The sequence below is a fragment of the Haliotis cracherodii genome, unplaced genomic scaffold (assembly GCF_022045235.1).
Source record: "Haliotis cracherodii isolate W230 unplaced genomic scaffold, xgHalCrac1.p SCAF_4, whole genome shotgun sequence".
NCBI classification, from domain to species: domain Eukaryota; kingdom Metazoa; phylum Mollusca; class Gastropoda; order Lepetellida; family Haliotidae; genus Haliotis; species Haliotis cracherodii.
This window is the reverse complement of record NW_027266297.1, coordinates 49,586,334-49,609,787: the sequence shown is the minus strand read 5'-3', so window position 1 is coordinate 49,609,787 and position 23,454 is coordinate 49,586,334. Positions and strand designations below refer to the sequence as shown.

Genomic DNA, 23,454 nt, shown 5'->3' with positions numbered 1-23,454 from the left:
TGCGGGAGTCAACGTCATGGACTGGCCATCAAGGTCTCCCGACCTCAATCCCATCGAACACATCTGGGATGCTCTTGGCAGAAGTCTGCGCACTCTCCAGAACCAACAACAGAATTTGCAAGATCTTTGCACCATTTTGCAGCAACAATGGCGTCGTCTTCCCAATCATGTGCTACACAAGCATCACAAGGTCCATGCAGAGGCATTGTGTGGCAGTTGTCAATGCACATGGTGGCCATACACTCTACTGAACTTGTGTGCCAGCAGATTCTCATGCTTGGGACTCATGATTTAAAATGTTGATGTAATTACCAAATACCGTAGGTGCTTGGAATATATCATTGTTACCACCGTTAATTAAAATCCTTCTTTGGACATTAATGATTAAAGATTACCTTCTCTGATACATTTGTCCGTTGTATATCATATATGGGATTACTTTTAAAAATGTGAAGTTTTTAATTTGACTCAGTATATATGAGAAACCTTATTTGTCCAAACACTGTAAACATACTTTGAGACATATTAAAAAGATGAATCTTGGCAAAACTGATCATCAAGGTTGAATTGAAAGTGTCAAATGTTCTTAACCTTTAGCCTGCTGAATTATTTTCACACTTCTTACCCCTGCCTGCTGGATTAATTTTAGCATAAGGCGCTCTAAAGAGGGTGGGTGATTTCAAACAGTCAGTGCCTCATTAAACAAGGGCCAATTGAAGAAATATTTTGCACATTTATTCCTGATAGAAAACTACACAATTCTATATAAAAATATCCTGGTGTTTTCAATCATACCAAGGTTAAGACCAAAGCGAACACAAAATTTGTTAATTTTCTTGAACTTACCTGAATTGCGTTATTGAAGGTGGTTTGCATTTCATGCTAGGAACCCTCTAATATCGTAACATTTTTGCAAATTGATTTCAATAATCATATCTCCGATATCATAATTTTAATTGAGTAAAAATTCGGGATTTATAATCGGCATATATCAGCGCGATGGTAAATTATGAACCATTTCAGTGAATTTATTATCTAAACGTTAAACAGAAAAATAACTTAATTTTCGAGGTCATCATGTCGGTTGCAGAAATACGAATATTCGGGTTAATCTGACGTGTCATGTTATAAAATTTGCAGGAAACATTAAATGACTTATAAATATTCACTAATCCTAATTTCAAGCGTTTTGGTTGAATATTTACGATATACAAAAATAAACAACCCGTGTCATGATGCTAGTAGACGTCCTAAAATCAAACATGGCGCGCTTCGCCCGACCTCCGCATAACTTATTGCTATTTTAATATCAACAAAGTTTACATTGCCTTTATAAATATAACTTGGCGAAAGTTGACGATCTTCTCAATCGAAGAATGTTTTATTCGTCATATTCCAATAAATATGACGAGAGAAAAATGAAAATAAAGATCGTGAATTCTGACAGCACTATTTCAATTAGTGCAAAGGTCACCGGATGTGATGTCACAGACAGGGGTAGTCTGCTGATAAGCTTTCGAAACAAAACAATTACAGTAAATTTTGAAATAGTTCGCCTATCACATACAGCAAAAATATAAGTCGATACACAGTATCAGTAATCACCACTAACATGAAATATAAATGTGACTTTGACGATATAATTCGCGTATTAGTTAATCCGTTTTACCTTGCATGCTCCCGTGACCCGGAAACGGTAGACGATAAATCAACATGCCACATGCAAGTTTCTCGGTATCTTTTATTTGAACTTCTGTTGATATCTAAGAATCACCATTCAATGTTGTGAATATAAATGGGACATGATTCATATTTCTGCGATGTACATGCTGATAAGTTTCACTACAACAAGTGTATCCCACGTAATACGTCTATGGATATCGTCGATCAGCAAGATCACCCTCAACAACAGGTGCGCGAAAATGGGCTTGACAAAACGTGTTTCAAAATAACATCCCCGCGTTGCTGAAAATGATAGGGTATATATAAGCAATAAAATTCTACGTACATATTTTCGGTGTTAGTTCCACATTACATTTAGGATAGTTTTCCTTTCGGGAATACATTCATAGATTCTAGCATGATTTTAGAACAGTTTCACGAAGGATTTCTAAATTTATTCCCAAAAAATGAAGACCACCATGATTGCGCATTGATGATAGATTTGTAATTGTTTAATTATTTACAGCTTTTTACAGGTTTTAAAATTTTAAGTTATATTTAATAGTTATTTTTCCCACAATGATGGTGTGTGGGGACAGTAAATATTAGTCTTTGCATCAACACAGTGTAACTGATCAAACTTCAATTATTATCTTTAGTTTAAACATATTTATTCAACAATTATTATCTTGCACTCTGAAAATCAACTATGTGAATAAGTAACTCTCTGATGTCATCATTTTAATTTTAGTATTCCATGAATAATGATTAAATCAGATCCTTAACATATACATACTAAACTCATATGGACATTAATTTTGTGCATTATGTGGTTTGTTTCCAAATAAAACAATTCTGAAATATAATTTAATAGGAATTAATTTAATTTAAATACAGTAACAGTACATGACATTTTTGTTTGTTTAATCACAAGAACCATGGTGGCACATAAGCTGGTAAGTTTGCCATAGGTTTCTTAGAAAATGCTATCTCAGTCTTCTGGTTGGAATGAAAAGAAACATGCCTGTGTACATGTTTACCCTTGCCAGGTGTATTTTTTCCAGTCAGCCAATCCATTACTTTTGTTCACCTTATATGGTCTATTTTATACATACAGGTACTGCTTCCAAACTGTTTTTTCTTTGTATGCAATCACAGTATCACAACTTCCTCAGCTGGTGTGTATAAAAGTTCCCCTGTCATCATGAAAAAAGAATTATAAAGGAAAGTCATATTTTCATTCAAAAACATATCTGTCTTTCCTTGAATACTCTTTGTCTAAGTGCCAGAAATGTAAGTGTCATAAAAAAAATTAAAATTTTTTTTTCATAAGGACTTTTCTTAGATAGACCTAGATCTAAGTCAAACCATGTGACTAGTTAGGTAGAATTATAACCTTATAAGCCCTCATTTCTGAGGTGTCCATATTTTTCACATTTTTAGGACTAAACGTGATCCGTGTAGATCTGCCTGTTTTGTTATGTAAAACAATTTCTTGTCTTAAAAAATGAGAAAAGGAATCATTCAGACGAATTTTTTTTATCCCATTGATTCACGAAAATCAGTTGAAATGTACAGTGGTGACTTTTGTACCCAAAATTTCTAGTAATTTGTTACCCAAATGGGTATGTGATTTTGTAGATCTACCTAGAATTATTTCAAAGATATACATTAATTTGGTGTCTTAAACTTAACATAATATCACTTTCCTATCAAAACAATTCATTCTAACTTAGGTTTAACCAACTTAACTGGCCTCTCCTTCAGTGACAATACGTCAGTTTTCTCTCAAAACTAAACAATCAATTTCAAGGATCACAGTCATAATCATATTTGGAACTTGATGAAATATTTTATTATGTGTTCTGTTCATCTACATTAAAACATAAATATAATTATAGATCTATTGTCTTATTTTCTTAGGTACAAATTCACAAAGTATTTTGGGTACAATTTAATTTGTTTTGGGTACAAAATCACACACATATATAAATAGGAGCCTAGAATCTATATATATTTACACTACCTCGTTGTGTACCAAAATGTTATCGGTTCAGAGGACGGGAGGTTCTCAGAAAGTTTTCAACAACATCTTTAATATTTAAATTGTTCTTTTTGTAATGTTAGACCAATAACAATATTATGTTATTATGGCATATCAATACGTTGGATCGCTCTCCGTTGCGCTCGTTTATAGAAAATATTTTAAAATTAAAATCATCGAGCGTGAAATCCATTACGGTTTCGGATTTAGACTTACACATTTTATGGCGACAATCACGAAGAAATATGAAACAAATAAGAGTGAAGACTGCTCTCCAGATCAATAAATAGTAAATAGTTGACGAAAAATAGTAAATTATGTATTTTCTTTTGAATTGGAATCTATTTCGGAATTTCTTTATGATAGCTTACCAACTTTTGCATATTTTGCTTCCATGTGTCACATGCGGTACGTGCTTCCGGTTTCAGAAATGATAGCTAAAATTGCAAGTATTTTGATTATTTCTCGTAAAATGCATTATTTTGCTATTGAATGGTTCACCTAGAATGTATATCAGTTCAGATTTTGCGTATCATCCAATATTTGTCATTTTTCGCAGTGTTTGTTGACTTTGTTCGACTCAACAAATCGCGAGTTAGGCCACGCCCAAACGTATCGCTGACGTTTGTCGGCTTGGCAATGTGTCGGAAAGTTTATCAAACGAAATCATTTGCAAACTCTTTAAAAATGAAATTCTTTTTACAAAGATTTATACATGCGTGTCAATAATTCTAGAAAATTAAGTTAGATGTAACAAAATGATTGTAATAGTCTAACGGGATAACTATGCATGTGGAGTTGTTTGTTTACCGCCGTTGCCATGATCGTACAAGTTCCATCCAATCGATGATGTTACGATTCAGATTGTTTTTGTTTACAATTAATTACACCGAAAGTTGCTAATTTTTAGAAATAATGGAACATGAGTGTTTTCCTTTCGTCAGCAAACAAAAAATTATGATCGAATAGGAAAAATGATGAAATTATAAAGAAAATATCGGACTGCATGCCGCTCAACGTGAAGTGCCAAAAGTCAACAATGGCCGTTCCTGGTAGATGTGTGCCGAGAAGTTTGGCCGAAACTTTTTTAACTCGCGATATTTTCTTTTTGAGGTAAATAAATGACTGAACGTTTTGATATTGAGCAAGCTGAGCATTTATGCATGTCATACGTAATTTAAATGTTACGCAAAGCCTTCTTGGTAAAGAGATATGGCGAGTTTTATTTTGGGGTGTTGTTATGCTATTCGCCTGTCGAATGGGTTCGACATCAGATGCACGGGGATGGACACCTCTGTCGAATGGGTTCGACGTTAGCGTGCAGAGCTTTAAAGTGCAACACAACACTAGTCTCTGAGAAAGTGGCATCACAAGTTAGTATCTTGTGTGTCCGCCATGTGCATTGATGACTGCTGTGCAACGTCGATACATGGAATGGATGAGGCGGTTGATGAAGGCCAAAGGCACTTGAGCCCACTCTCTGAGTTCAGCTGCAGTTGTCGGCCTTGGCTGGACGTCATTCATCCGTCTTTGAATTTTGTCCCACAGGTGTTCAATGGGATTTAAATCGGGACTGAGGGCAGGCCACTGCATGGTTCTGATGCCATTCTGCTGGATGGAAGTTTCTTGTTGCTCCCGCAGTGTGGGCATGGGCATTATCATGCTGAAACTCGTGGTTGCACCGACGTGCCAAATACGGTATGGCGTGTGGTCTCAAGACTTGATCAATTTACCGAGCTGCTGTGACACAATTGCCTCTCCCTGGAAAAATGTTCTGGAAGACTACAGGGCCGACCCTCTGTGCAAGACCAATTCCACCCCACACCATGATGCTCGGACCAAATGCGATCTTGAAGATGCTGTCGCACAATCTGACGTCAGGTAGTGACCCTTGGTGTTCCACTACGTGGTCGGTATTCTGTAGTGTTGGTGGTTTGGTACCGTTGCTGGAGCCTGTATATGGTCCTTACATGGACTTGAAATGTATTGGCTACTTGCCAGGTGGTTTGTCCAGCTTGCAATCGTCCAAGGGCTTGCTGGTTTCTTGTCAATCTTGGCATGTAGTCACATGACCCCGCGACTTCTCGGTCGTGGTTTACCGAATCGCTCTCAACTCAAAAACGTGTTCTTACATGCTTTGTTTCTGTGATCTGCTCAATGTTTCTGGGTCTAAATGTTTAAACAGCAGTAACTCGGCTAATACTGGTCCGATTTTGACCACATTTTGTGTGTGTGTGTAGTGGGATTTTCTGTTACAATGCCTAATATTAGTCACTTAGGAGAAAAGGCGACAGAGAGAGAAATGATACATAATTCATGTATAACAACATCTTTTAACATATTGCTCCTAACCAGATCATTCTATAACTGTGAGACTAGGCACTCTTGAATATTTACATGTGCAAAAAATGTCATTTTGTGGGGAGACAAAGGTACTGTTCGACACTTCAAACATTTTTTAAGTAAAGACACTGAAAGAAGCAGCAGTAAAATTTACAAGTAAGTCCCATTCACTACACTTCAATCGACAGCAGCATTGTGTTAAATGCCACATTATTGTCGGTAGACCAGTGGTATAGGTTTATTTATATGATAAACTAGTATGTGAGCTTTGTGAACTGCGTTTGTGTTTATCCACTATGGACTACAGAAATCATTTGTCAGGGTCAGTGAGATACAGTGTATTTTCAGCTGATGGACCATGTAGGAGAAATGGACTATAGAAATAGATTTATGTTTGGTCTCGTATCTTCAACGGTTCTTCATAGAAAACAGTGCAACTTGGTATAATGTATCGCAACATATATTTTGTTCTGTGGAAGCTCATATCTGCATTGGCGCAAATTCACAATACACATTGTCAATAGAGTTAAGCAAACAAATAGTTGCGCATGCATGTTGGCTTCACAGCGTGTTAGCGTGCCAGCGTGCCTGAGTCCTATGTGGCTGGGTCAGTCGAGTGCATATTGCTGGTAGCGGGGTCATCCCAGAGCCACAAGTGGGGTCCTTCAGTCAAAACATGACCGACCCTACAACCCTCCCCAGAACGCCTCTTTCATAAATCTTTTTCAGACTGTGGGATTTACGGTAGGTTTGTGGTTGAAAGTTTGATATCGCTGAACTCTCCGATAATTTACTATCTTTTTACATACTTGTAATAATTTTATAACCACAACTTCAAGTAATAACAGACCGATTATATGTTCACGTCATGTTTCGATGGTAGCGATTTCTATAGTCTGTTTCTGTATGGATTTTCTCCCTGCTGGATGCAGTACTCTCTGCCAGCAGAAAGCACGCAGTTTGTAGGTTTGTGATTGAAAATTTGATGTCGCTGAACTCTCCGATTAATTTACTGTCTTTTCACGTATTTGTCATAATTTTATCACCACACCCTCAAGAAATAACAGACTGGTTATATGTTCATGTCATGTTTCCATGGTAGCGATTTCTATAGTCTGTTTCTGTATGGATTTTCTTTACGATGTATGTACTATGCTCTGCCAGCGGATACAGTGGTAGAAACTAATAGTTTTCGTCCACTAGTCCTTATAATGATAACATATAGCAAAATCCTTAAAAGGGCAAATTTCTACTAGTCCTTATGATACCTTAACTATGGAGCAGTTTGGCAAGGACTATAGGTCACTAGTGCCAGTTTCTAACGCTGGGATAGCATGCAGTTTCGCGCACTTGCTCCTATGGAGTTGTGTGTAAAACGCATAACAGAACCAGACACCTTGTACGACATAATGTATGGAGAGCAATTATGTTTTCATTTGCATCTATACCAACATCATATTTCTTGTTAGTTAGTGGTGCACGTGAAAGCTCATATCTGCATTGTCATGAATTCACAATACACACTGTCAATAGAGTTAAGCACACAAAGAATTGCGGATTGCATGTTTATTGACCGCACAGTGTGTCAGCTTGACGGAGGATGGGTCAGTCGAGTGCATATTGCAGCGTGAGTCACGGTAGCCGTATAGCGAGACGCGGTAATTAAGCTCCCGGTAGATTGTGTTAAAGGCACAAACACTTATTCTTTCAGCAGGCACTGATAATAGGTAAAATAGAAGATAGGAGAGCAGTATAACACTCGGCTACAGATGTTGACTGTTGGTAATGGCGGGTAATGAAGGCTCCAGTTGCCAACGGAACGATTAGAGTTACCACCCTTGATAATGCCAAACTGGACCTGTGCCAAAATGGACTGTTTTTCTCAGTCAAAACGGACCATGACATAGAGAGAGAGAGAGAGAGAATAATGTATTTTATAGTGTCACATGTTATATACACTTCATACTAAAACACGTACACGAACAGTAAAATATAACATCCGACCAGGTATGGCCTACGAGACACTTAGACATAAAAGCAAATTATAACGTCATAATCTGGGTAAGGTAAAATAAGACATATACTAACCCAATGTTTAAAATTAAGGTTGGGTTATGAACACGCACGCTTGCACGCACACGCACACACGCCAAATTACGCACACAATCATACACAAACACGTAGGTACCCACACACCCACCCCACACCATACTACGTACCACGCACACACAAGTACACGCACACACAAACACACGCACTCACACACACCATACATACATTATACCATACACACGCACACACACACACCATACATACATTATACCACACACACACGCACACACACACCCAACACAGGGGTGCATTTATCCTCACCAACACTCAACATAAGCATTACAAGTATAACATTGATCACAAGAAGAAATACTACAATTCGCAAGCATAATGACATACATGCAGAAAAGCGCACGCAGAATCAAATGAGTGACAAGCGTCTTTGGAACATTTGATCAAATAGCTTACAAAGAGTATAACACCTGTGTTCACATCTGAATAATGTTATAAATTTCTCTGTTGAAGATAAGTTTTTAAAATCTGGCATACATTCACACATAGCGTTCATTACATCATAACGTAAATCATCATACATGTTACAATCAATTAAGAAGTGGACCTCAGTCTCTACTGAGTTAAAACAAAAAGGGCAGGACGACTGTACCTCATTTTTTCAATGTTAATGGGGAGGCTGCCACAGCGTAAAAGTGCCAAATATTTTCTGGTGTTTCTATGGATATAATTTGATAAGACATAGGGCTCAGGCGCTAGATCCTTTTTAAGCAATCTATAGATCCTCAGCTTATTACCATTAGGGTTATTAGCATCATTCCACAGCTCTGAAAACCAAGCAGTTTCATCCACTTGAAATAATTTTTGCTTAATGAGAGTGAACTGGCCACGTGTCATCGAATGGACATCGATCAAGTCGACGAACACATTGACTTTAAGTTCACAATTAATGAACTGGCTAAATAGGCAAGCCGAGCTTTTGGGTTTTTATGTACCAAATATTTTGATGCTGGTGGTTTTACTTATGCAATTTACACTAAATTGTATGAATCCTTGGTTCAGCCTATTATGCAATATGGTGCTTCCATCTATCAAAAACATTGATAGCAACTTTGAATTCGAGCACAGAATGATCTGGGATTTTGTCAGGCACAGGAATATTAAGCATAGATATAATACTTGACATAGGTTTAACTTTAAAATCTGTGAAGTGACAAATGTGCTCGTGCGGTACCACAACATAGTCAACGACCGATCGCCCTGTAGTACACACATACGTAAAGTCGTTACTGTCACCAACCCTCCAGTTCAACATACAGAAGTTGACATCACAAAGGAAGTCGATAAACATAGCTCCATAGCTATTTTCATTGCAATCAATGACTGACCTGGGATGTATTTTGTCCACTCCCTCAATGTAATCCATTTGAATTCCACATCTAGCATTGAAATCGCCACACACACACAAGATACCTTCATTCTGATATGTGTACACCTGGTGTAGCAAGTCACTGAAGAACAGATCCGGGTCCCTTGCACGAGATGATCCTGCAGGTGGGAGATAGCACGCACATGCACAGAGGGTGATGTCACGCGCTTCTAATTTTAGCCATGAAATATCTTCAATTGTATCATCTAAAACTGAGATTTTGAACACATTGGTTAAGCTGTTCTTGATAAGGAATCCTACGCCTCCTGAGCCCCGTTTAGCTTTCTTGTCGACTTGTTTTCCTACCGAACCATTTATAACCCTCAACTTGTATTTGTTCATCATCGCGTAAAAATGTTTCACAGAGGGAAATGATATCATATTCACTAGCCTTGATAAGATTTTCTCCGAAAATAGAGTAAAATAGAGTTTTTGTTACTTTTTGTGGACCAACCAGCACAATTCCAATGGCACAGTCACAAATCCTAATTCTGTACCTTCCTTTTAAAAATACTGCTGCCTTTTACATAGAATTTGTTTTGTTTATCTAGTTCTTTTACAAGGGTCAAAAGACTAGACTGTGTCTTCAACTCAACAGGAGACATGTTGTTCTCAATGTAGATATTTTCGTATCGCTTGTGTTGCTTTAACTTTGACTTATTTTTCATTATTCTTGATTACTGCTCAGCATTGCTGACCTGCACAATCACTATGCCTGGTCTTTTACTGGCGCTTTTCTTTCGCTCCACACCAGTAACAGAGATGTCCCCTAATTTAAGACCATCTTTGAAGAGTGCAGACACTTTGTTTTCTGTGATGGTTGTGTTCTTTTCTTCATTAGCTTGAAGTGGTAGATTTTTTATAACGATCACATTATCACAGTTAGTGGCAGTAGCTGAAGCATAGGTTTTTTCTAAAACCTGAACCTTGTCCCTCAGATGTGCGTCGTCTGCTACTTGTTTCTGCTCGAGATGTTGAAGTTTCTCGGAGATATATTGCACTTTATCCTCTAACTCATCCCTGAGTTTCTGCATTTCTTCAAGAACAACTTCTCTAATTTTATCGGATAAAGTGTTTTCTAGGGAACTAATTCTGGCACCCAAACTATCACCAACCTCGCGAATGGCAAACAGAATGACAGAGTTATTTACATCATTTTGTTTACTCACATCATTTCCACTGTTTTCCTCCGATGTATGTTTTAACCGTTTTGTACACGGCGTATCCATATTATCGTCCTCTGCCTCACCAAAGTCACTTTTCTCCTCCAACTCTCTTTTTCTGGAGAGAGTCTCAGTCTGATGTTAGCTCAACACGAGTTGTCGACATGGCGGGCTTATTTGTGACGGTCCTCGCTCACTCACACACAGAGTTGAAAATATGGCAGTTGCAACGTTAAAAGTTTCAAATATTCGCTGAGCGTTATGGGAATTGTCCCTGGAGAATGGTCATGCAGGATATGTCTCGCCTTAAGCAAATATTTCGGTTGAAACACACAATTTTCTTCACTTTTGTCAGAGCTCTCAAAATGTCAGCCTTCTCCCCACCTAACGCATGCGCACATAGTTAATAAAGGCTATATTATAATGATACACAGTAATGCACATATCCTGTATGATACTGATAGTGACTTGTAAGTCAACAGGAAAAATGTCCTGTTCCACAGTCCACACTTTTGATGCTTCTTACAGTGCCAATTATGAATGACCTTGACCATGACCTTGAACCATTGGTATCAAAGTGATACCATGTGGTTTCGGTAGCCATGCTGGATTCAACGTTTTCACACTCTGTTTGATGTGTTATGTATGGGGACTTATCTCAAAATTTTTAGAACCATTTCATGCAGTGGATTCTGTGTTGTATGTTTTAGAAGACAAGTACCTACTAGATAATTGTTTTAACAATTATGAGCCGTTTTTCTATCTCTTTTTAGTTAAGGACATATTCGATTTTGATTTTGATCATTTTTTTAAAAATCAGTTATACTTTAAAGATCATATCTTCTATGGTTCTTCACAGAAAGTATTGAAACTTTACATCAGATTAATGAACCATATATACCTCATGTTCTTGGTTGCATGTCAAGAGGAACTCAGACTTGTGATAATATTTGATTTTAGTAAGTTCCCTTTCCTTTAACCTAAGGAGAAAATGCACTAATGGTAATAAATAAGGGTCCTTATGAACTTGGTTCCATTGTTTTAGTACAAGGTAGACCGCCTCCGTGGTCCTGTGGTAGAGCGTCCGCCCGGAGAGCGGAAGGTCCAGGGTTCGATCCCGGGCCGCGTCATACAAAAAGACGTTAAAAGATTGTACTTGTTGTTACCCTGTCTGGCGCTCGGCATTAAGGGGCTAAAACAAGGACTGGTCGGCTCGGAGTCAGTATACTGTGTCTGAGTGGGGTATTCATGTTAAACTGCGGCATGGTATCTCAGTGAGCTAGCACTATAAATCGGCATCAGTCCGGACTAGTACAAGCAGCCACACACACACATACACGTACATGCACGTCGCTATATAAGTGCAATAATCTTGGACGCGACGTTAAACCCAATTTCACCTCACCTTTAGTACAAGGTATAACCAAAGTGCGATTTTGTGAATGGACTTCTATGAATGTACACCAGGATCCGCTGCTAAAATTCCGACAGGGAGCCCGCATCGTTGCTTGCAACTATATTTATTCTTTATTATTATTATTCCGGCGTTTTTGGTTTCAATCATAACTCAAGCACTACAGCTCAGAATCTCTTTACAAAATTTACACCAAGATTCCCAATGTCCTGAAGCAGATACCACAAAAATCCCAAGGCCGTAGGCCCAATGACCAAGGGCGATAACAAAAAAAACCCAAGTATTTTTTGAAGATTTATGTTGCCCTATTGCTCCCCAACCGCTTGTCCAATTACTTTCAACATTGGCATATGTCTGCTGCTTTAGGTGCTTGACATTTTTTGTTCTTTGACTTCGGCCATTGGTCACATGGTTTGGCAGCCATATTGAATTCAAGGTTTTCACAGCGTTTTTGGGGGTACATGTCTTCAAAAGCATAGAACTCTGAATCCACTGAATGAAATGCTTCCAAACTTTCTGAGAATTGTCTCCATACACAACAGATCAAAACTAATAGCTGTCATTGGCTATCTTTGGTAGTTGCGGCCAAATTGGATTTGGATTTGGATCATTTTTTTTTCACCAAAAGTTTACTTTAAAGATCTTATAAGGTTCTTGACAGAGACCATTGAAAGCTTGCATGAAGTTAGTTTCACATATGTACCTAATTTTTTGTTCTTGGTTGCATGAAAGTAACACTGCTTGGAGGTTATATTTGATTTCAAAATACTGAGAATGAAGCTAGATAAGATTACCCCCCTTGACTGTCGACTACCCTTGAAGATGAGGGTTAGAATTGGTCACCAGCAACCCATGCTTGTCTTAAGAGGCGCTTATCGGGATCAGGTGGTCGGGCTCCCCTGACTTACTACTTTATTTACCCAAATGACAAATGCTACCGTGCCTTACTTTTGACAGCATTGTTAAAGCAAATGATTTGTGGATTTCTTGTTCGGAAATGGGTTGAGAACACTCCGGTACACTCCAATTTTATAACAGTGATGTCCTGCAAATGGTTATCTATCTTTTGACGGAGTTGGTACAAGCAAACGCTTTGAGGATTCGAACATGAAGATTTGAGGTCGGAGATGGGTTTAGAACAGCTTTGGACACCCGGTAAATGCAAATGTCACAGCGGCAATATCCGCAGCCGGTGCCTACATTTGACGGCATTGGTACAAGGAAACAATTTGAGGATTCAAATATGAACAAGGACTGGAATGGGTTACGAAAACCCAAGAATGCTCTGGCTCCCGCCAATTTTGTCAAAATGGACTAATGACATATCAAGTAATAAAATACACTATAGCATACTCATGTGCACTGCATTTTTAGGTGTGGATTCAAGTAGGCTGGAACTAAATGACTTATTGGCATGAGATGTATTTTGCTCTGTTGCTCGGAAACCGCTAGTCCGATTACTTTCACACTCTACATGTGCCTTCTGCTTTAGGTGCTTGATATCTTTTATTCTTTAACTCTGGCCATTGGTCACATGGCTTGGCAGCCATATTGAATTCAGGGTTTTCACAGTGTGTTTTGTGTACACAGGTCTTCAAAAGCATATGACTCTGACTTTCTGAGATTTGTCTCCTTACATAACAGATCCAACGTTGATATCCTTTATGGGATAGTTATTAGTTGCGGCCTTATTTGATTTTGATTTTGATCCTTATTTCCGCAGAAAGTTTACTTTAAAGATTATATCTTGTAAGGTTCTTCACAGAAACTATTGAAAGTTTACATCAAGTTGTTTTTTTATCATATATACCTCATGTTTTGTTCTTGGTTGCATGCTAAAAGTATCATTGCTTTGTTGCAATCTTTGATTTTAAAATCTGAAAAATTAAGTTCAAACACTGAAGGATTTAAGAATTTGAATATGGATGAGGATTGACATGGGTTGACAACATACATGGATGCTCAGGGACCCACCAATTTCGTCAAATCAGACCAGTGAAACCTCAAAGACTTCAAAATCAGGAATCTACGAGAAGCCATCAACATCAAAAGACTCCAACCATCAAACAACCGTGACCAAGGCTTTTGCATACCCCCGGCGTACCATCAACTCATCAAAGACCCCAATCAGCCATAATCACGTTGTACTGGCTTCATCATTTGTTTATGTCACTGACTTCACCGATGATTGTCATCACTACCCTTGTGTACATAACAGGCTTCTCTATAACAATATCTACTCTACTGTATAAACATTGTCTCCTACTTGTATATATACTTGTCAACCATACTCTGTACATCACTTGCTTTATAACGGTGTTGGAACCTACACCGAAATGTCACTCTTAATTGTAATAAAGAAGTTGTTCATCCATAAATGCTGATCCTTACTTAGTACTCCAACTTCAAAATGCCTATCAAAGAAGTAGTCAGTAAAATATCAAATTATTAATTACATTATACATTAACTGTATTATAAAGTGGACTCAAGTAGGCTGGAACTAAATGACTCAGTGCTTTTGGAAATCAGAGCCCGACTGCACTGAGCGCAGCTATATTTCTTTATCATTATTCCGGCATTTTTTGTTCCAATCATAACTCAAGAACTACAGCTCAGAATCTCTTCAAAATTTGCACCAAGATTCCCCATGTTCTGAAGCAGATACCACAAAAATGCCAAGGCCATAGGCTTTACGCATAGAAACCAGCCGCATTATCATGGTTTTATTATATTTAAATCTGTTGTCACAATTCCAACACATTTCTCCTGCTTTTGATTTTTTTTCATCAGTGCGTTATGCACCAAAGTTGGCGAAAATAGGCAAAAAAACTGCGTTGTAGTGTTTTTTATATAAATTTTATTTTTTCATGTACTCGTGATTGTTTCACTTCATCTTTTTCCTTCTGACAAAATCAACTTATAAAGCAACATGTTTGTAATGATTTACGCATGGAAATCTATCATGATTTTATATCTGCTGTTACCATTAAAATTGCTCATAAAATTGCACATGCCCTCCAACCAGTTGTCTTCATTAACCAGCTTGAGCTGTCGTAAAAGGTGACTATGCTTGAAATAAGAGGTGACTAACAGGATTGGGTTGTACATGCCCCCAATTCCAAAACTTTTCTCCTGCTTATTTCACCACCGCATTACGCATGGAAGTTGGCTAAAAACAACTGCGTTGTAGTGTTTTCCGTAAGCATTTGTGATTTAAATAATATCACAATTTTATTAATTCTTTTATAAATTTGTATATAAATTATATTTTTTCATGTACTCACAGTAATCTCCGTTCTTTGACTTCTTCCATCCGACAAAATCAGCACGAATAGAGACATTTGTAATGCTTTACACATGGAAATCAATCATGATTTTATATATTTGTTTGTTATGTTGTTTAGCGTTGCACTCAGTCATATTCCAGCTATATGACAGCTATATATCTCTTAAATAGACCATGTTGGCCTTCTAGAAACATCCTTCCATAATAGCACTGAGTGAACAGTTGCTATTAGAGCTATGGAAGATGCAATAGCTCTCGTCTCATGAGGATTCAATGTCTGAAGTGGAGGCAATCCCCTAAAGTTGTAGGCACAGAAGATTGTAGATCGTAACCGAAAGGAGACCACTGTACAGGAAACCCCTGAGGTAACCATCTGTGAGATGGGGGGATAAACAATCGCTTCACAGATCGTCAAAGTGTCAATGACGCTTGCAGGTATATGCATAAAGATTGAACGGGACAGTGAGATCCTGGGGATGAAGAATAGAGACCATATTCTAGCTATATGATGGCGGTCTGTAAATAATCGAGCCCCCCAACCCCCCCCCCATCATTTTCCGCTACAACTCTACGCATGGAAGTAATCATGGAAATCGGTTTCTCTTCGACTTACCAGATTTCTTAATGTTTTATGCAGTAACTAAACTGAGAAAAAACTCTGCGAACTTATTTCTACCACAAGATTGTTGTCACTGTCACAACACATTATAAAATAAGACCGCAAGCACTTAGCACCACTGGTAAGGCAAATATGATTCGCCAGGCATATGTCTTTTACCCTTTTCAACAGGTTGTTCCTTAACCCTCTTGGTGCCACGGGACCATATATGGTCCCTCACTTTTCACACCCACATAGTGCCAGGGGACCATATATGGTCCCGAGAAAATGCCCTTTTTAAACTGTGATTTTTTATATTTAACATTGAGTGCGCAAAGTCAAAACTATAACCACCATCACCCCAATCATCTTAGCTTTAACATCGTGTAACTCATACTTTGTACAATGCTACGGATTGCGAAATATGGTAAGATTAGTAAAGTGGCTACCGCTCTTCTCGGCCTTTTTCTGCCATGTTTGAACACCAAGCGAATGACAGCGAATTTTGATTATGCACCCATGTCACAAACACGTAAATATTTTCAGACAAAATCCTTGTTCATAAGAACAAATATGACCTGAGTGGTCAGAAAGACATATTTTTCCCAACTGAATACTTATTCACGTAAATACAATTCTGTTCACTCCTTTATGAACAAGTTTATTTACACGTATTGTATATTTTTATCGACTATCAGTAATGGCGGAATGGTCGGTACTCATGAGAAAACGACAGTGTATATTTCCATTACATTTATGAAGTTCATTGAATGAAATTATGACCATCATCACCCTAATCATCTCAACGTTAATATCGTGTAACTCATATTTTATGCAGTGCTACGGATTGCGAAATATGGCGAGATTAGTAATGTGGTTACCGCTCTTCTCGATCTTTTTCTGCCATGTTGAACTTCATGCGAATGAAGGCAATTTTGTATTATGCACCCATGTCACATACACGTAACTATTATTATATCAGACAGCCAATTTGAAAAAGAAATCTGATCGGACTGGTCAGAAGGATTTACTAGTCCCCACTGTACAGTTATTGGCGTAAGAGTACAAGTTAATTTTTAATCGGCCACGGAAGTTTTTTATTCAAGTATAGCATTTGTTTATCGACTGTGTCATGGCGATTTAGAACGGCGCTAGAGAAAGAACGACAGTGCAGATTGTCTTTTTGTTTAGGATGCTGATTTACAGAAAATATTCAATTCAAAGATATGGAAAGATAGCTATAATCGTTAATATTAAGATGGTATAGTGTATATTTATGGGCAGGAGGTTCATGATCAAAACCTAAACATTGAATGGCCAAGCGCGAAGTGATCGACAGGGCACGTTCGCATCATATCTGTGCCGCGATTTCTTGTTTACCGGTTGTCCTACATACCCGCCCGTTCAGACAAATAACTGCTACTTTTTTCATATGAAATGACTAAGAGTCATGTGTGATTGCTCAAACTACCTGATCGTGTGAGTGACTTGCCCTAACTGTTTCACATACTGGAGATTTCAAAAGTGTGGCCACGACATTTAATGTGAGTCGACGCCATATTGTAAACAAATTGTGTCAAGGTCGGTTCCACATGTGGTAGCTCAGCCCCCGTTTCTGTCGATAGTACACGCGATACAAGCATAATGCAACTACTGAAAACATCAACATAACTTCTACAATGATGACATCAATACCTTTTTGTATTTGGATTAACCGCTTATGGATACGCTGGGCTGTTAAGTTTGATTCGGATTTGTTTTTCCTTTCATTGAAACTGTGATAATGGCGCTGTGATTGGTTTGCTGAAATAGTATTTTCCATGAGTCTAATGTACATGGTACATGCTGTGATTGTAGAAGATAATTGATAACCAATTGTGTATGCATATATATCATCAAATACACATTACTAATCTCTTCAGAAAATGGAATATATTATAGCTCGTTTTCAAACATTCTGCCATGGATATTAGATCAAAAATTAATATTAGATTTACAAATTATTTATGTACACTGTACTCTCGATTAATGTATGATAATCAATTGCAAGTCTTCAACTCTTATTTGATATGTCATCTGAAATGTCAGCAATGAGTAAAATAAATTTTATTTCGTTACAATCTGCAATTTTATTCAAATAGGCTAATAGACGGTCAGTGATTTCCCGCCGCTGTGAATTTGTCGTCTGGACAGGTGTGCGTGATTTGACCTCGCATGTTGTGACGTGGATGACGTCACATGAAACAGCTGATCTAATGTTGTGGTAGTGTAATGGATACACGTGGTTTCATTTTCCAAATAACAATATTCTCTTTGACTGAACTAGAAAGCATATCTAGTACATCACGATTGGAAAATATCTACGGGACCGATGAGTGAGTGAGACCGCTTATCATTTGACTAACAGTGTTAGAATATTTGGCGCAGTTTTCTAATTTTGGTATGTTGACATGTGCTTTTCATATCTGTTTGAAGGCTTGATATTCCAAAAATATAATGTGCATTTAGTTGAGTACAGTGAGAAAGCTGTCAAAATGGATCCAATATTAAACAACCTAGATTTTTAATATTTTAGCTTCATCTATTGGAATCTCGAATGGTTCAATTTATAACATAAACAGTAAAAGTAATTAGATCTACCCACAATATATAGATAATCAATTTCTGAAAGACAAAAAGTTTTCAGTGTAAATGTGATTTCGTTTTGATGTTTTATATAGTTATATTTATGTCTTTTGTCACTTTGCATTATCTAAATTACCAAACACTTCGACCAGTGACATATAGTAGTAATTAGATTCTACTTTGTTTTGTATCCTAAGTATGAAACAGATTTTTTTTTTTAAATAAATATTTGTCTAAGAGCAAAATCAATGCATTCTTGTGGGTTTTTTTTCACCATTTTAATTTGTATATCTTCCCTCCAAGGTGTAGTTTAGCTAGGCCAAAATTAAAAAAAAAAGGAAAGACATAATAAACCATTTTTATTAAAGATTTGGCTAGTTAAATTTTCGAAGTTCAATACCAAGAATATATTTTTCCTTTTATGACAAATAATTCCATTACTTTCATTGACCTTTGATGATTATCTATTTCAAACTTTTCCTTTAGTAGAATGGGATGGAATGGGAAACTCGTGGAAATAAACTATCACGTATGTCCTTAAATGTACATGTACATACCTAGCTAGGTGTAAATACACTTCTAAAGTCGTATTTATAAATCAAATGAATAAATGAAAGAAAAAGTGGTATTTCATGGACTGGCCATACAAGTATATTTTGAGCAAAGGTCTAAGTTAGGCAGCCAAGTGCGAAATACGAGCTGATACGAGGGCATATGTTTTCTGGTGGTCATGGTGAAACAATGACATGGCGCCCGAGTTGCGAGTGATCGAAAATAGGTTTGTTGAATATATTTGCTGCCCATGAAAACGTTTCAACAATTTTCATTGAATCTTCATGTACTTACTCTTGGGTGGTGTTATGTTAGTATAATCTTGTTAATTATTAAAATATAATAATGATGCCCGATATTGAGCGATGTCAATTTGAGTATTGTTAGGGCTGTTTAGCGATCTTTCACATTTTGTCCTTTGAAAATGTACGATGTCAATTACCCCGCCGAAGTTGTTTTTATCACTAATAAAAGAGCACGGTCATTGAAACATACATGGACGTAACTGGGATTTCTTCAAGATATATATTCCAAACTGTCATTCGTTTTGTGACATAATCTTTGAAACAGTCTGCGTATGAATTAATCACGACCACTTCCGTCAATTTTGTTTTGACGTCAAAAACACGCACAATTTCATCGGGATTTTTTATCGGTAAATATAACTCACGGAAAATTCTTAGTGAATGTGTACTTCAACATAAATATCATATGTCTATCACTGTTAGGACATATACTTGCCAATGATATGAATTATTGGTCATTTAGATTACAAACAAGGGCGCTTACTTGACTTTGCTTGCCATATTCGGGTGCGTCCATATTACGATTAATCTGGAAAAGTAGGAAACTTATAATACCAGCACTTTTATCGATGGCTGGGCAGTGCACAGATCTTTTGGATTTGGTGACTTTAGATACTGTTGGAAAGACAATCAACTCGAGTTGCATGTTATACAATTTGGTTACACTGTGTGAAGAAATAAAGACATTGCAACACTTTTGATACAATGTATACGTTTTTGTAACCGCGACGTCAGCACAGTGCGGCACTGAGCGGTTTGCAGGCTGACTGATGTCCAGGCAGCATGAGGGTTAAAGAACGCAAAAAGCGTCACGTTGGAATTTTATGCCAGCTATTCATATTTTTAAGCTATGTTTATCTATTGAGGACAGTCAGGATCTTATTATCAATTTCAATTGTGTGGCAGATGATCCATATATAATATGACCCCAGATCATTGTGGATCAAGTCAATCAAGTCAATACTCTTCCTCAGTATCAATGCATTTGTGTTTCCACTGACATTTTTTTAATTAGTGAGCTACTGGGCCATGGCATGTTTGTTATTTTGTGCTCAATAATTGAATTTTTGCAAACAAACGTAAACTGGTATTATGTTTAACTGGATAATTACAACCAACTATTATATAACAAAACATGCCAAATTACAAACCTCCTCATGAAGTTCAATACTCTGGTCAATAAGGGATTCTCCCAATATCCTCTTAATTTCCTCTTGCTCATGGGAACTAACAAGCTCTTCCACTAGTTGCCATAGTGATAGCGGTGGCTGGTACCCTTGCCTACCAGTTGAAAGTTCAAGAGGTGGAACAGATTTACTGGCCATCTTTCCAGTCTCCACGTTCAGATAGATAACTGAAAAGATTAATGAAAGATGAGATTCAAATAAAAAATATACATAAAGATACACAGACACAAAATTTAATATAAAGGCAAAATGTGTCCGTAACAGAAATCTACTGTAAATCTTGAAATTAACAAAAATACGAATTAAACGCATTAACATTAATGAAACTTCACATTTATGTTTCTAAATGACCATCAACAATAAGACATCCTAACTGCACACTTTGGATAGCGGACTGACTGACTGATAAAGGAGATTTAACGTGCGCTTTCCGACTGTAGCGTATTTCGCATTTAGTGTATTCCGAAAAGGGTGAAAGTGGTGTGTGCAACCCAAGAGGGGGCTTTAAGGGGTTGCTTATATTGAATTTTTGGAATTTTTAAATTTGGAATAAATGCCGAGGTGGGTGGAGGAGGGAACTAAGGGAGCCGGGTGAGGTGGGTGTTTGTATGTTTATTGGATTTTGGATTGGTAGATTAATGAGTTTTTAGATGCGCTTAATTAGATCTGTTTTGATTAGGAATACGCCTAGGGCCTTGAAGTTGTCTAGTTTATTTTGAGGGTTTAGTATTTCATCTAGAGTAGTAGTATAGGTAATGGGGGTTCTGGCTCACTTCCACTGGAGCTGGATTCATATACCTATACTGCTACTACAGGTAGCATTTTTTATGTGTAAATGATTATGCGATTCAACGATAGTCATGAGATTCAGCTAAATTGACTCCAGCTCACCAATACCTGGGGCCAATCATTGCTTTAGATGAGTCTAAATGGTAATAAAAATATTCTTCATTATTTTTATCGATAAAGCGATATTCAACATTTTTATTAAGTTCTTCGTTCATTTTACTAGGAGACCAGACTATATAACTGCACTCTTTTTGTAAATTGATAAGAAACAATTGATTACCGTATTTGGTTGGTTTGACATCCCTGATATAATAAAAACCTTTTGGTAATTCTCTCCATTTAATAGTTTTTTCCATTATTATATATTTATGTAAGCATTTGTCTAAATGTAATCACACGATAGTAAGCAATTTATTTTTAATCTCCAACCAGTTCTTTGGTTTTGGCACGGAATAATTGACGCGCTTGTTGCCTCCCTTGTTCTATGAACTTTTTTTTCTCGTCTTCGCTAATACCACTGGTCTTACGAGATTTTGATCGAATATCCTGCTTCATTGCGTTGTATTTGGTGAGTTCCGACAACACTAAACGAAACTCCTCCTCGGATATCTTACAATCGACCATTGCTGTCGAAATATGATCCTCAATGCTGTTCAACTTTGCTTCGGCGAGTATCCGAATACTATCGTGTTTTAATGCTTTCTTTTGCTGTTGATAGTAAACCGACACCGGCTACACCGAGTCCCATGCCAGCTACTACAAGAGCGGTGTCAACTCCGTCCAGAGCATTCACGGCTCTGCGATACTTTTTATACAATCCAAGTCTCAACTCCCTATCCTTTTCTATTCGATGTTTTATGTCGCTTATTTGATGTAATCGAAATCCATCAACAGTTTCCATCTTTTCATCGAGCGCTGGATATAAACTCATAGTGTATATTACGAATATATAATAGTCTTTAATTGGTCTTGCTTAAATGTTTTGAGAGTATACATCAACCTTATCAAATGTATATTATACGGCAAGAATATCTTTGAAAGAGAAATTCTGTCACTTTTAATAATTTGAACCCCCTCGAGGGTTGTAACGGGTGATGCTCCAACATGAATAATACTGCAACGTTGACGCTCGTGTTTCTTGAGCCATTTAATCGATAGACCTGGTAATATTTCGAAGGCATCTACCGGTGCATCTCCGAACAAGACTTCAATAATAAGCGTAGAAATATTAGGTATTGCACTCAAGTTCTGTTTAATATCATCAAATTCTGTAACCAAATTTAAACTAACATTTTGGATTGCTGGACGACTATATAACATATGACCTGGTTTTTCTGGCAGGGGAGTGACTAACACACTTTTTCGTTTTGACGGGATATAGGCCGCGAGTACGATGCCACTATTTATTATCTTAGTTAAATTATGTCCCTTACCCATCATCGCATAAGGTGGGGTAATGGCGATATTCAGCAGCCACTTGATGTTTGCTTCGACCATAGTCCATTTATTCTCACTGTTGTAAATAATATTGTACGGAGTGGTTTTAAGGAGTCTACTAACGTCAACATCTCTTAAATCTTCTAGATTACCCGTGAATGTGACTTCTTTCCGCTTGTATACATTATCGTGTAAGTGTAAAGCGTATAACTTACCATTGGTATCGGGTTTACCGAATCCTTCTGTGTCTCCGAGATCGGAAAGCGCAATTGTATTACATTGTCTTATCGTTCCAGGGCCTGATGCATCAACCATTATTTATAATATGGAGTGTTACACTTAAGTATCCTATATGTACAGGTTGGTGTTTTACATCTAATACAGAAATTTTAAGGCCTGAAATAATACCCCGCTTTAATTTTTTATATTGTAATGTTGAGAAAGATTCCGTTCTACCGCTATTGTATTTTTCATCTTTCACTGGAACACTTCTGAGTAGAGTTGAAGGACTTTCTTGTTGAATATTATCCGTTGTACTTATTTCATCAAGATGGA

At 37.3% G+C, this 23,454-nt stretch overlaps 1 protein-coding gene across 2 annotated transcripts in view; it reads right to left on the bottom strand.

Annotated features, from left to right (window-relative positions):
- The window catches only part of LOC139480579 (coiled-coil domain-containing protein 24-like), a 364,688-nt gene that overhangs the window by 278,596 nt on the left and 62,638 nt on the right, over positions 1–23,454 (bottom strand). For both annotated transcript variants that reach the window (XM_071263719.1, XM_071263720.1), the window contains exon 2: positions 20,638–20,840. In XM_071263719.1, coding sequence (XP_071119820.1) covers positions 20,638–20,811 — 174 coding nt within the window. In that variant the 5' untranslated portion in view covers positions 20,812–20,840. The remainder of the gene's footprint in view (positions 1–20,637; positions 20,841–23,454) is intronic.